Source organism: Camelus dromedarius, chromosome 12 (genome assembly GCF_036321535.1).
Source record: "Camelus dromedarius isolate mCamDro1 chromosome 12, mCamDro1.pat, whole genome shotgun sequence".
Classification (NCBI taxonomy): Eukaryota; Metazoa; Chordata; class Mammalia; order Artiodactyla; family Camelidae; genus Camelus; species Camelus dromedarius.
This window is the reverse complement of record NC_087447.1, coordinates 565,115-575,850: the sequence shown is the minus strand read 5'-3', so window position 1 is coordinate 575,850 and position 10,736 is coordinate 565,115. Positions and strand designations below refer to the sequence as shown.

General features: G+C 62.8%; 2 protein-coding genes and 1 non-coding gene across 8 annotated transcripts; 1 reads left to right on the top strand and 2 right to left on the bottom strand.

The window, feature by feature from the left end:
* Window positions 1-346: 346 nt before the first annotated feature.
* Window positions 347-2,335, bottom strand: RPLP2 (ribosomal protein lateral stalk subunit P2). Of its 2 annotated transcripts, none has more exons than XM_064491936.1 (5): window positions 2,181-2,335; window positions 1,858-1,981; window positions 1,298-1,346; window positions 560-658; window positions 347-459 (listed from the first exon to the last, which is right to left on the bottom strand). In XM_064491936.1, the coding sequence occupies exons 2-5, from the start codon at window positions 1,978-1,980 to the stop codon at window positions 386-388; spliced, it is 345 nt and encodes a 114-aa protein (XP_064348006.1). In that variant the 5' UTR covers window position 1,981; window positions 2,181-2,335; the 3' UTR covers window positions 347-385. The 2 variants fall into 2 exon arrangements, with proteins under 2 accessions (XP_064348006.1, XP_031304172.1); XM_031448312.2 differs by having other exon boundaries at window positions 347-462; window positions 2,181-2,334.
* Window positions 1,133-1,267, bottom strand: LOC116152115 (small nucleolar RNA SNORA52). The gene has a single exon (XR_004135700.1). It is a non-coding gene; the product is annotated as a small nucleolar RNA SNORA52 (small nucleolar RNA).
* A 51-nt stretch (window positions 2,336-2,386) lies between the features above and the next one.
* Window positions 2,387-10,519, top strand: PIDD1 (p53-induced death domain protein 1). Of its 5 annotated transcripts, XM_031448267.2 has the most exons (16): window positions 4,462-4,799; window positions 5,430-5,809; window positions 6,240-6,653; window positions 6,985-7,194; window positions 7,279-7,333; window positions 7,448-7,649; window positions 7,729-7,854; window positions 7,943-8,122; window positions 8,202-8,349; window positions 8,460-8,595; window positions 8,674-8,824; window positions 8,940-9,063; window positions 9,140-9,258; window positions 9,338-9,451; window positions 9,562-9,761; window positions 10,134-10,519. In XM_031448267.2, exons 2-16 carry the CDS (start codon window positions 5,506-5,508, stop codon window positions 10,390-10,392), a joined length of 2,742 nt encoding a protein of 913 aa, XP_031304127.1. In that variant the 5' UTR covers window positions 4,462-4,799; window positions 5,430-5,505; the 3' UTR covers window positions 10,393-10,519. The 5 variants fall into 5 exon arrangements, with proteins under 5 accessions (XP_010997531.1, XP_031304127.1, XP_031304123.1 ...); XM_010999229.3 differs by lacking the exon at window positions 4,462-4,799 and adding an exon at window positions 2,387-4,443 and having other exon boundaries at window positions 8,460-8,824; XM_031448263.2 differs by having other exon boundaries at window positions 8,460-8,824.
* Window positions 10,520-10,736: the final 217 nt, after the last annotated feature.

Genomic DNA, 10,736 nt, shown 5'->3' with positions numbered 1-10,736 from the left:
GGTGCATAACCGGAGGACGCCACCAGTCTTGCAGGAAGTGCTGGTCTCAACTGCCCAAGCCTGGCACACACAGCGGAAACCTACTGATGCTTCTCAAGTTTTCCTGAGTGTCCCCTGAAGGCCTCACTCCCTGGGAAGGCCCTGGCAGTCCACAAGAGCCAGGACCGTGTCCTAGAAGGCTCACGCTCTCTCCTGAGCCTGTTTAAGGTTTGGCCACACTCAAGACCCACAGTGGGAAGTGTCCCAGGCACTCCATTCCACCTCTTGAAGCAAGGGCCTTGGTTCCTCCCAGAATGAGACTAGAGTGCAGAGACCACTCTAATGAACTGCTCACAGACAACTCAAGAAATATGTAAAAAGAGTTTTATTTGCAGGGAGCGAGACTCTAGTCGAACAAGCCAAACCCCATGTCATCGTCTGACTCCTCTGACTCCTCCTTCTTCTCCTCCTTCTTCTCCTCTGCTGTGGAGAGAAAGAGCGTTGAGACCCCAGTGCAGGCCACCCTCCCAGCTGAGACCCCAGTGCACCTGCAGGGGTGGCTGCCTGAGCCCGCACTTACCTACGGCTGGGGCAGAACCTGCAGCAGGAGCTGCAGAGCCTGGGGCAGCTGGGACGGCCACAGCTCCGCCAGCAGGCACGCTGGCCAGCTTGCCGATGCCTACAGAAACCAGAAAGGGGAGGTGAGACCACGGCAGGTGCTTGGCCTGAACGCTGCCTAAGGATAAAGAAACAGTCTGCCCATGTATCAGGACCTGTATCACAGACTTCTGCTCTCCCAGACAGAAGATTCTGTCACTGCTCCCAAAAACTGGCTTTTAGGAATCTCTCCAGCAGGACCACACTGCCCCACCCAGGACGTAAGTCGGATAAACACATCGAAGATCAGGCAGGAACAGACTCTCACCTCTGGCAGCAAGCTCACCACGTACCCAGGGACAGAAACAGCTCCCCAACAGCTCAACTTCCACACAAGCCCCACCAGCTTGATATCGCTAGGAAACCACGTGCCCAGCAAAGGAGAGCAGTGGCTGTGGTCCTCCCGGGCACCCCTGCTCTCTGCTTGGAACGCCTCTCACCAAGAGGAAAAAGTGAGACTTGTTTACAAACAGGCTCAGTGAGAGCACTGCCCCTGGGGTGTCTAGAAGCGCCCGTGAAGTGAGCTCTCTCAAACCCTGCTCACTCCTGCGGGTAAGACTTCTAGGATGCTCTAGTCCACAAGCGAAACCTGGCAGGTCACAGGCTGACCCGCAGGGATTAGGATGGACCATGAAAACAAAAGCTCCAACCACAAGCTCACCCTGAGCAATGACGTCCTCGATGTTCTTTCCGTTCAGCTCACTGATGACCTGCAGTGGAGGACCAGCGCAGTTAGAGGCCCACCATCACGGCCCCTCTAGCCCAGCCATCATGACCCACGGTCAAGAGAGGTAAGTGAGACGTGCCATGCGTGGTGACTAACACCACATTTTTAACACGTTACTTAAAAGAATGCAAAATATCTCAATTTTTATTTAACACATGTTAAAATAACATCCTCAGTAAGATAGATGGAAAAAAGCTGAACTTAGCTACTTTCGTTAAAATAAAAGTTGCTAAACTACCTAAGTTACAAGTGAGCTGTACTGTGTTGTATTCCCACTGAGCCCTACTAATGGGGACTTTACCTCTACCCCAACTTGTTTCCTTTTGGCCGTATCGGTATCTCAAAAGGGCACCCAATGACCACATGCGCTGGCGCAAGCCTCCCCTCAAACCCGCGGGCACGTCAGCCTACACTTTCCCGAAAGGAAGAGAGGGACTCCCTGTGCGCAGGATATAGAGTTGGCCGGGGGCTTCGGGTCCCAGCGGGGCGGCTACCTTGTTGAGCCGGTCGTCGTCTGCCTCGATGCCCACGCTGTCCAGGATCTTTTTGATGTCCTTGGCGCTGGGGGAGGCATTGCCCCCGAGCGCGGCCAGCAGGTAAGAGGCGACGTAGCGCATCCTGAAGTGCGGAGAGGGCGGCGGCGTTGCCGGGAGGCCTCCCGCCCCCACCCCGGCCCGTGCGCGGCCGCGCGTGGCCCGGCCCGAGGGCCCCCTCTGAGGCCCAGCCCGCGCCCTGCTCCGCACCCGGCCCCGCGCCCTGCCTGCCCTCCGCGACGCTCACGACGGCGACTGGCCCGTGCCCCGGCCTCCCCACTCACTCGGCAGCGGGGGAGAGCCTCACGCGTGCAACCTCGGCGGCGTCAAGGACGGAAAGGAAGGCGCCGGTGCTGGGGGCGGGGATAATCCGCTACCCAGAAGCCTCCGGGACCTGCGCGCCGCGCCCCGTGAAGGCGCCGCCGAGTGACGTCACACGTGCTCAGCCAGCGAGGACGCCGGAAACGCCGTTGTCCCGTCCCGCACCACAAAGGCGAAGGGCAGTTCTGGGGCTGCCTTCTTGTATAGGATGGGGCGAGTGTCCCTCGAAGTCCCTGGGGGCTGCGGGGCGAAACGAGGCGCGAACCCGAAGTGCAGCGTTTCTCCCTCAGGGCTCCCAGGATGCCACGCGGCGCCTACAGCTCCCAACATGCAGCGCGGCTTCCACGTCCCGGTCACATCTCTGCAGGAGCAGCCGACGAACTACAAGTCCCATGGTGCGTGCCTCCCGGAAGTGCGGCTGCGCCACGGCCTGAGCGGGCCGCACGTGGCCCGAGCGCAGCTGCTCTGGTCCGACCCGCAGCCCTTCCGGCTCTCCGGTGGTTCCCGCCCGCTGACCGGCGGGGGCTGGTGGCGGTCTTGCCCAGCCTGGCCCAGTGAGGTAGGCGAGCCTTTCCGCGAGCTCACACCGCGGGATCGAGCCGCTGCTCCCTTCCAGGGCCATGGCGGGGGCCTCGGGCGAAGCTGGAGGCCCTGTCACCGCTGCCGCCCCGAGGAGTGGAGCCAGGAGTCCCGACACCCGCGTGACCTGCCCCCGCCTTGGCCCTCTCGGCTCCGAACTGGCCTCAGAGTTCACGCAGACACATCCCACGTCACTCATTCACTCCTCCGTGTCAGGGGCCCTGCTGCAGGCTGGCGTCTGTCCTGAGAGGGAACAGGCCCAGTTCTGCTTGCGCGGAAATTAGGCTCTAGCGCGCAGACACACCAAGTCAATAAACGAGGCCGTCCCAGGCTGAGATAGACCCTGAGGGAAGAGGCGGCGACACGGAGCTGAAGGATGGGAAGGAGCCGGCCCTGCGAAAATCTGGGGCGAGCCCAGGCCAGCGGGATCAGATGCAAAGGCCCTGAGGTGGTCGGAGGTGTGTCCAGAGGCAGCAACCAGCCGATGCGGGCTCAGACGACAAGGGGAACCCACGTGTGTAGCGCATCAAGCGCTAGTGCGTTAACACACACCATACAGCACCCCCATTATATAGATGAACAGGTCAGGCACAGAAAGGCTTTCCCGCTCAAGGTCACACAGCGGGGGTAAAGTGGGGAAACCGTCCGGCGAGGATGTGACTTTATTGCCATCACACAGGGAGGTGGCATGTTGTGATTGTTCTCATTTTTGTTGACAGTAAAATAATACATAACATAAAACTTACCGTTTTACTCCTACAATTTAGCGGCATTAGGAGCATTCACACTGTTGTACAATCAGCACCATCTGTTTCCAGAAGTTTTTTTATCTTCTCAAATTGAACTCTACCCATTAAATGGTAACTCCCCATTCACCTCCCCCAGCCCCTGCACATCCCCACCTCCCCATTGTACTTTCTGTCTCTGGTATTTGATTGCTTTAGAGACCTCATGTAAGTGGAAACACACAGCACTTGTCCTTTTGTATCTGGCTTATTTCATTTACTGTAATGCCCTCAAGGTTTATCCACATTGTAGCCTGTGTCAGGATGTCATTCCTTTTTAAGACTGAATGATGTTCCTGTGATGAATTTTTTGTTTTTGTTTAATTCTCCTGATAGCTCTGTGGAAACTGAATGGGGGCTAAGAGCTGGGTAGAAAGGAGGCCTGGCAGAAACTGCCCATCCTGGTGAGAGGGATGTTGGGAGCTGGGGAGGCTGGAGGAAACAGTGCAGTGCGTACCATGTGATTTGGGGGCCAAACAGGCAGAAGAGGGTGTGTTCACGTGTTCCTTTACAGGGCACCTGCTCTGCGGGGTTAGGACAAGATGCAGGCACGAGTGGGGAATGCTTTCTTGAGGGTCAAACAGACCTGGTTTGTGGCCCTTGGCTTCGGCACTCACCAGCTAAGTGGCATTGGGCAACGTCCGAACTCCCGGAGCCTCCTTTTCCTCTTTTGTGAGTTGTAGCAGAGAAGGACTGAAGGAGGCGCAGCATGTGGGGAAGCCAGATGCTCGGGGCGTCTGGCCCAGAGTGGTAGTCCATAAAGTGGGGTCACTGGAGCTGGGGGTCGGGCTCTGCAGGGCTTGAGAGGAGGCCCTTGGGGCTGGCTGGGGACATTCTGAGAGCTCTTGTCTTCCAGCAAGAGGTGGGTATGGAGCAGCAATGGCGATCAGCCCCCAATACCCACTGCAACCCGAGATCGCACCGGCTAATTTTGACACGGGGTCAGGAATGCACAGTCCAGGAGCAGAGCGGGCCTGAGGGGCCAAGAACCTCTGGGAGGGCGGGTCCGGTGGCGCGCGATGCGGGCCTTCCCGCGGGAAGGCTAGACGGCACGGACGCTTGCGGCCTGGCAGGAAGTTGAGTGCAGCGGGGCGGCGACTGGCAGAGGGAAGGCAGGGCGGTAAGGACCCTGAGGCCTCCGCTTGGGGACCCCAACGCGAGAGGCGCGCTTCTGACGCGGCGGGGCCCGGAAACGCGCCGCCGGGAGCGGGAGCGCAGGTAAAGCGCCGGCCGCGAGCGCGCCTTGGGGACGGCGGCGTTGGGGAGGGCGCTCTCTCCGGGCCGGGACCCGCCCCGAACGGTGGGGGCCGCAACTGAGCGGTGAACCGACCTCCCCAGCGGACCGAGGTGCGAGCTCAAGTGGCGGGAGAGCCCGCCTCCAGGGGTCAGGAAGGGGGTCCCGTCCTCAGGAATCCCCTCACACTCACTGGTCTGACGGACGCGGGCGCGGTCACTATGGTCCTTGCTTGGGCCACTGCCCCCACGTGGTAGAAGAGAGTCCTGGACCTCTGGTTAAAGCTGATGGAGAAGATTGGAGGTGGGGGCTGGACCCACGACTCTTGTGCGGGAGCAGGAGAGGGGCAGGCAGCCAGGATACCTGACAGCCCTAGGAGTCCCTTGTCTAAGTTTCCAGATTTGGGAAGTGAAGCCTCACTCCTCCCCCATCCCTCAAGCAGGTCCCCAGACCCATCTGCACACAGGGGTCTCCCTACCTGCTGTCTTGCCCAGCCCCATTTCAGCGATGACCTGTCCAGCCTAGGCTTTGGATTCTGAACCAGCTGGCCTGGCTCAAGGGCTCCCCCCAGCCAGAGTCCCCCTTCCTACCCACTCCTCCCCCTGACCTTGCAGCCTCCCTGGGCCCTGCCTGAGCAGGCCTGCCTGGCAAGCTGGGACATGTCTGGCCCCCGAGGACGACTGGTGGGTGATGGCTGCAGTGGCGGAGGGGCTGGAGACCGAGTCAGCTGCTGTAGAAGATGCTGCAAGAGATGCTGCAGATGCTGTGGATGCAGGGCTGGGGGTGCCCCCTCTCCTGGCTGGGAACCGGCTGAGCCTGGACCTGTACCCCAGGGGCTGCCACCGGCTGCTGCACCTGTGTGCCCAGCAGGTCCCTCAGCTGCTGGAGGTGGAGTTCCTGCAGCTGAGCAGCCACGAGGACCCTTGGCTGCTGGAGGCCACCCTGGCCCGGCTGCCCTGGAGCCTGCCACGTCTCCGCTCCCTGGTCCTCAAAGGTGAGCCCTACCTCCTCCCAGCCCTGTCCCAACCCCATCTCTAGCTCCTGCCTCTGCCTCTTGGTCCTCACGGGCAAACCCGATCCCATCCCCTCCACTATTCTCTGCACAGCTCTACCCATCCCATTTTCCCCCAAGAGGGAGCTGGCTGAGCCCCACTCCTGGGCCCTGCAGCTGCCCAGTGGGGTCCCCAGAAGACCCCTGCGTGGGTATTTTTCCTGGATGGGGGCTATCTGCTGAGATGATCCTGCGTTGTCTGTCCCTGTCTCCTCTACCTGCTGCTGTCTCTCCAGTATCTCTGTCGATCCTTGTCTGGTGGGGTTGGGGTGGAGGTCTCTGTTTCCACGCACCTATTTCCATGGCTAGCAGGGCTGAGCTGGGACCTAGGACTCTGGCTCTGAGGGTCATGTCTGCCTTTCCCCCATCCCAGGTGGGCAACGCCGGAATGCTCTGGGTGCCTGCCTCCAGGGCTCCCTGACCACACTGCCTGCCAGCCTGAGTGGCCTCACCCACCTGGCCCACCTGGATCTGAGCTTCAACAGCCTGGAGACGTTGCCAGCCTGTGTCCCACAGATGTGTGGCTTGAGCGCCCTCTTGCTCTCTCATAACTGCCTCTCAGAGCTGCCCGAGGCCCTGGGGGCGCTCCCTGCCCTCACCTTCCTTGCCATCACCCACAACCGCCTGGAAACACTGCCCACAGCACTGTGGTCCCTGTCCACCCTGCAGCGCCTTGATCTCTCTGAGAACCTTCTGGACACTCTGCCCCCTGAGATCGGAGGCCTGAGCAGCCTTGCTGAGCTCAATCTGGCCTCCAACCAGCTGCAGAGCCTCCCTACCTCCCTTGGTGAGTTGCAGCCTTGGCTCACTGGGCCTGGTGGGGAGCGCCTGTCGGCCACTGCCCGGCCTGCACTCTGCCGTGGCCCCTATCTCCTCTGCGGGGCCCTGCACACACAGGCTTGCCCACTTTTGAGCCTTTTCCCCCTTGGCAGCCCCCAACTTCCCTGGCCTTTGAGGCTCCCTGCACAGGCCTGCCTGAGCTCTCTAGTCCAGCCACAGGGCAGAGACTGAAAGGGCTTCTCTGGGAGGCCCTAGTGGGAGCAGCCTGCCCTGGTGCTCCAGGCCAGGGATGGCACTGAGCAGTCCTCTGCTGGCCCTAAGCCAGTGCCTGCCCGCAGCGGGGCTCCGGTCCCTGCGGCTCCTTGTTCTACACAGCAACCTTCTGGCCTCGGTGCCCGCCAGCCTGGCCCGCCTCCCACTGCTCACCCGGCTGGACCTGAGGGACAACCAGCTCCGGGACGTGCCCCCCGAGCTATTGGACGCCCCCTTTGTGCGCCTACAAGGAAACCCCCTGGGCAGGGCCCCCCCGGCCCCCCACAGCCCCCCAGGTAGGCTTATTGGCGTGCAGGGGCAGACCACAGTCAGGACGCAGCTGTCCCCACCATCCTAACAACTTGCCTGTCTTTCCACAGGGACACCCGTGGTCCCAGAAATGCCCAGACTCTTGTTGACCTCAGATGTGGACAGGTATGGTGTGGGGGAGAGGAGGGGCTGGAGAAGCACCTGTCCACGCCTCGGGGGTCTCCCTTCTCAAACTCGCCTTTCTCTGTCTGACCTGATACCCACTCTGTCCCCTCTCAGCTTCCCCGTGACCCCTCAAGGCTGCTCTGTGACCCTGGCCTGTGGCGTCCGCCTGCAGTTCCCTGCTGGGGCCACTGCCACCCCTGTTACCATCCGCTACCGACTGTGGCTGCCGGAGCCCCGCCTCGTCCCCTTGGGTCCTCATGACTCTCTGCTCAGTGGTGTCCTGGAGCTGCAGCCCCACGGGGTGGCCTTCTTGCAGGCACAGCCAGGGCGGCTCGGGGGGCGGGTGAGGAAGGCGCGGGTCTGGCCCCAGCGCTCATGCTGCCCTTGCCTGGCAGGAGGTGGGCCTGTGGCTGCTGTTTGTGCCACCACGGGCCCGGCGTTGCCGGGAGGTGGTGGTCAGGACCCTGAGTGACAACAGCTGGAGTGACCTGGAGACCCACCTGGAGGAAGAGGCACCCAAGGTGAGGGCTGTCCAGGCCTGTCCGGGAGGGGGAGCAGCTCTACCCTAGCCCCGACCCTGTTCTCTCTAACCCTGCCTCCGACGCCCAGCGGCTCTGGGCCCGCTGCCAGGTACCCCACTTTTCGTGGTTCCTTGTGGTTTCGCGCCCTGTGTCCAACACCTGTCTGGTGCCACCAGAGGGGACATTGCTGTGTTCCTCGGGACATCCTGGGGTCAAGGTCACATTCCCCCCTGGGGCCACTGAGGAGCCCCGGCATGTCCACATGCAGGTATGGGCTGGGCAGCTGCCAAGGGTGGTGGGCGTGCCTCAGCACCGAGCTGAGTGTTCGGGTGGCCTGCCTGCTCCAGGTGGTGCACGTGGGCAGCAGAGGACTGCCAGCCCTGCTGGAGGAGCCTGAGGCAGCCGCGAGCCCCTTGCTGTGCCTCACCCAGAGTGGTCCCCCAAGCTTCCTCCAGCCGGTCACTGTGCAGCTGCCTCTGCCCCCCGGCATCACAGGTGAGAGGCAGCGGCATGTATCCCTGGACTTGTGGCCCCGGGGCGGGCAGCGATGCTCAGAAGGGGAGCCCTGCCAGGGTGGCCTCAGCCTGCGGCCCCTCCCACCCCAGGCCTGAGTCTGGACCGCTCCCGCCTGCACCTGCTGTACAGGGCCCCTCCTGCAGCCGCCTGGGATGACATCACGGCTCAGGTGGCGCTAGAGCTCACTCACCTGTACGCCCGCTTCCAGGTCACACGCTTTTCCTGGTCAGTGCTCCCTCTGGCTTCCTCAGTCCCTCCCCACCCGCCTGTCTGCACTGCCTGCCTCACCCCCCAGCTTCCCAGGTACTGGCTCTGGTACACCACTGCGACCTGCGTGGGGGGCCTGGCCCGGAAGGCCTGGGAGCGGCTGCGGCTCCACCGCGTGAACCTGATCGCGCTGCAGAGACGCCGGGACCCCGAGCAGGTCCTGCTGCAGTGCCTGCCCCGGAACAAGGTGCGGGGTGGGGGCCGGAGGTCGCGGAGGGCCTGTCAGGAAGCCAGCCAGGTGGGGTCCAGGGGCCAGGTGGGGGCGCAGGGTGTTGGGCTCCCAGCCAGTGGGTACCCCCCAGGTGGATGCCACCCTGCGGCGGCTGCTGGAGCGGTACCGCGGCCCCGAGCCCTCAGACACCGTGGATATGTTTGAGGGCGAGAAATTCTTCGCTGCCTTTGAGGGAGGCATCGACGTGGATGCCGGTACGCCCCCTGCCCCTGGAGAACGGCCCCTGCGGTCAGCCCCCTGGGTCCCTGCTGAGCCCGCCCCTGCCCCCAGGCCGTCCGGACTGCGTGGAGGGCAGACTGCGCTTTGTCTTCTATTCGCACCTGAGGAACGTGAAGGAGGTGTACGTGACCACCGCCCTGGACCGGAAGGCTCAGGCTGTGAGGGGCCAGGTGAGCCAATGGGGTAGGGCCCCCTGGGCCACCTGGGCAGAGGCAGGAGCACTGAACCCCACCTCATCCCCCCACCCAGGTGTCCTTCTACCGGGGAGAGGTGCCAGAGGAGGTGCCCGAGGAGGCGGAGGCTGCCCGGCAGAAGAAGGGCATGGATACCCTGTGGATGGCCACTCTGCCCATCAAGCTGCCGGTGTGGCCTGGCGGGGGGCAGTGTGTGAAGGGGCAGGGGGTCGCCAGGGGTACAGGGATGGAGCCTGGGGGCAGGGGCCAAGGCTCACTGCCACTGCATCCTCCCCACAGAGACTGCGGGGGTCTGAGGGGCCAGGGCACGGGGCTAGCCTCTCCCTGGCACCTCTGAACCTGGGCGACGCTGAGACTGGCTTCCTGACCCAGAGCAACCTGCTGACTGTGGCTGGGCGCCTGGGCCCCGACTGGCCAGCCGTGGCCCTGCACCTGGGCATGCCCTACCGTGAGCTGCAGCGCATCAGGCATGAATTCAGGTGAATTCCTTTCAGCCTCCTGCCACTGGTCTCAGGCCAGCCTCAGGCCTGGGCCTGGCAGCCCGGAGGGCCCTGCTTGAGGCTGGCTGAAGTTCCGTCCACAGGAGGTGGAGCCAGGGCAAATGGGCAGGGAAGGGAGGGTCTGCCCACCCTTAGCCTAGGGATTGAGGAACCCATCAGGGGAGGGTGAGCACCACCCTGGGTGTGGTGGGTGGTCCTGGGCTGGGCTGGGCTAGGCCGGGCCCCTCCCTCCCCTCTCTCCCCTCTCTCCCCTCTCTCCCCTCTCTCCCGTCCCTCCCGTCCCTCCCCTCTCTCCCGTCCCTCCCGTCCCTCACCATACCCCCATCATCCCCCCATCATCCATCCCCCCAGGGACGACCTGGATGGACAGATCCGCCATATGCTCTTCTCCTGGGCTGAGCGCCAGGCTGGGCGGCCAGGAGCTGTGGGGCTCCTAGTGCAGGCCCTGGAGCAGAGTGACCGGCAGGACGTGGCAGAAGAGGTGCAGGCCATTTTGGAGCTTGGCCGCCGCAAGTACCAGGAGGGCATCCAGCGCACAAGCCTGGCCCCCGGGGACCTTGGTCCACCTGGCCCTTCAGCGTTGCAATCCCCAGAGCCTGCCCAGGCCTAGAACCCACCGACTCTGGGCTGGTCCCTGACACTCCCTGGCCAGTGGTTGGAAGCTCCCACTTTCAAGCCTTCTCTGGGCATGGGGACAGTGACCCCCGTGTGTAACAAACGTGTAGTGTTCTGGCTGCTGTCTCAGCTCAGTTTATTTGTTGGGTGGGAGGGCAGGTGGAAGGTGAGGGGTGGCTGAGAGCAGAGGCCTGGCCCTGCTGGGAGGGGCCCTGCGAACAGACTCTCCCACAGCCCTTGCTCCTGTCCTGCTCCTCCTCACATGCCCTGGGCCTCCTCTTGGTCCTGATCTTCTCTGGGAGTGGTTGGGAGCCCCAGCTACAAAGTAACGGCTGCAGC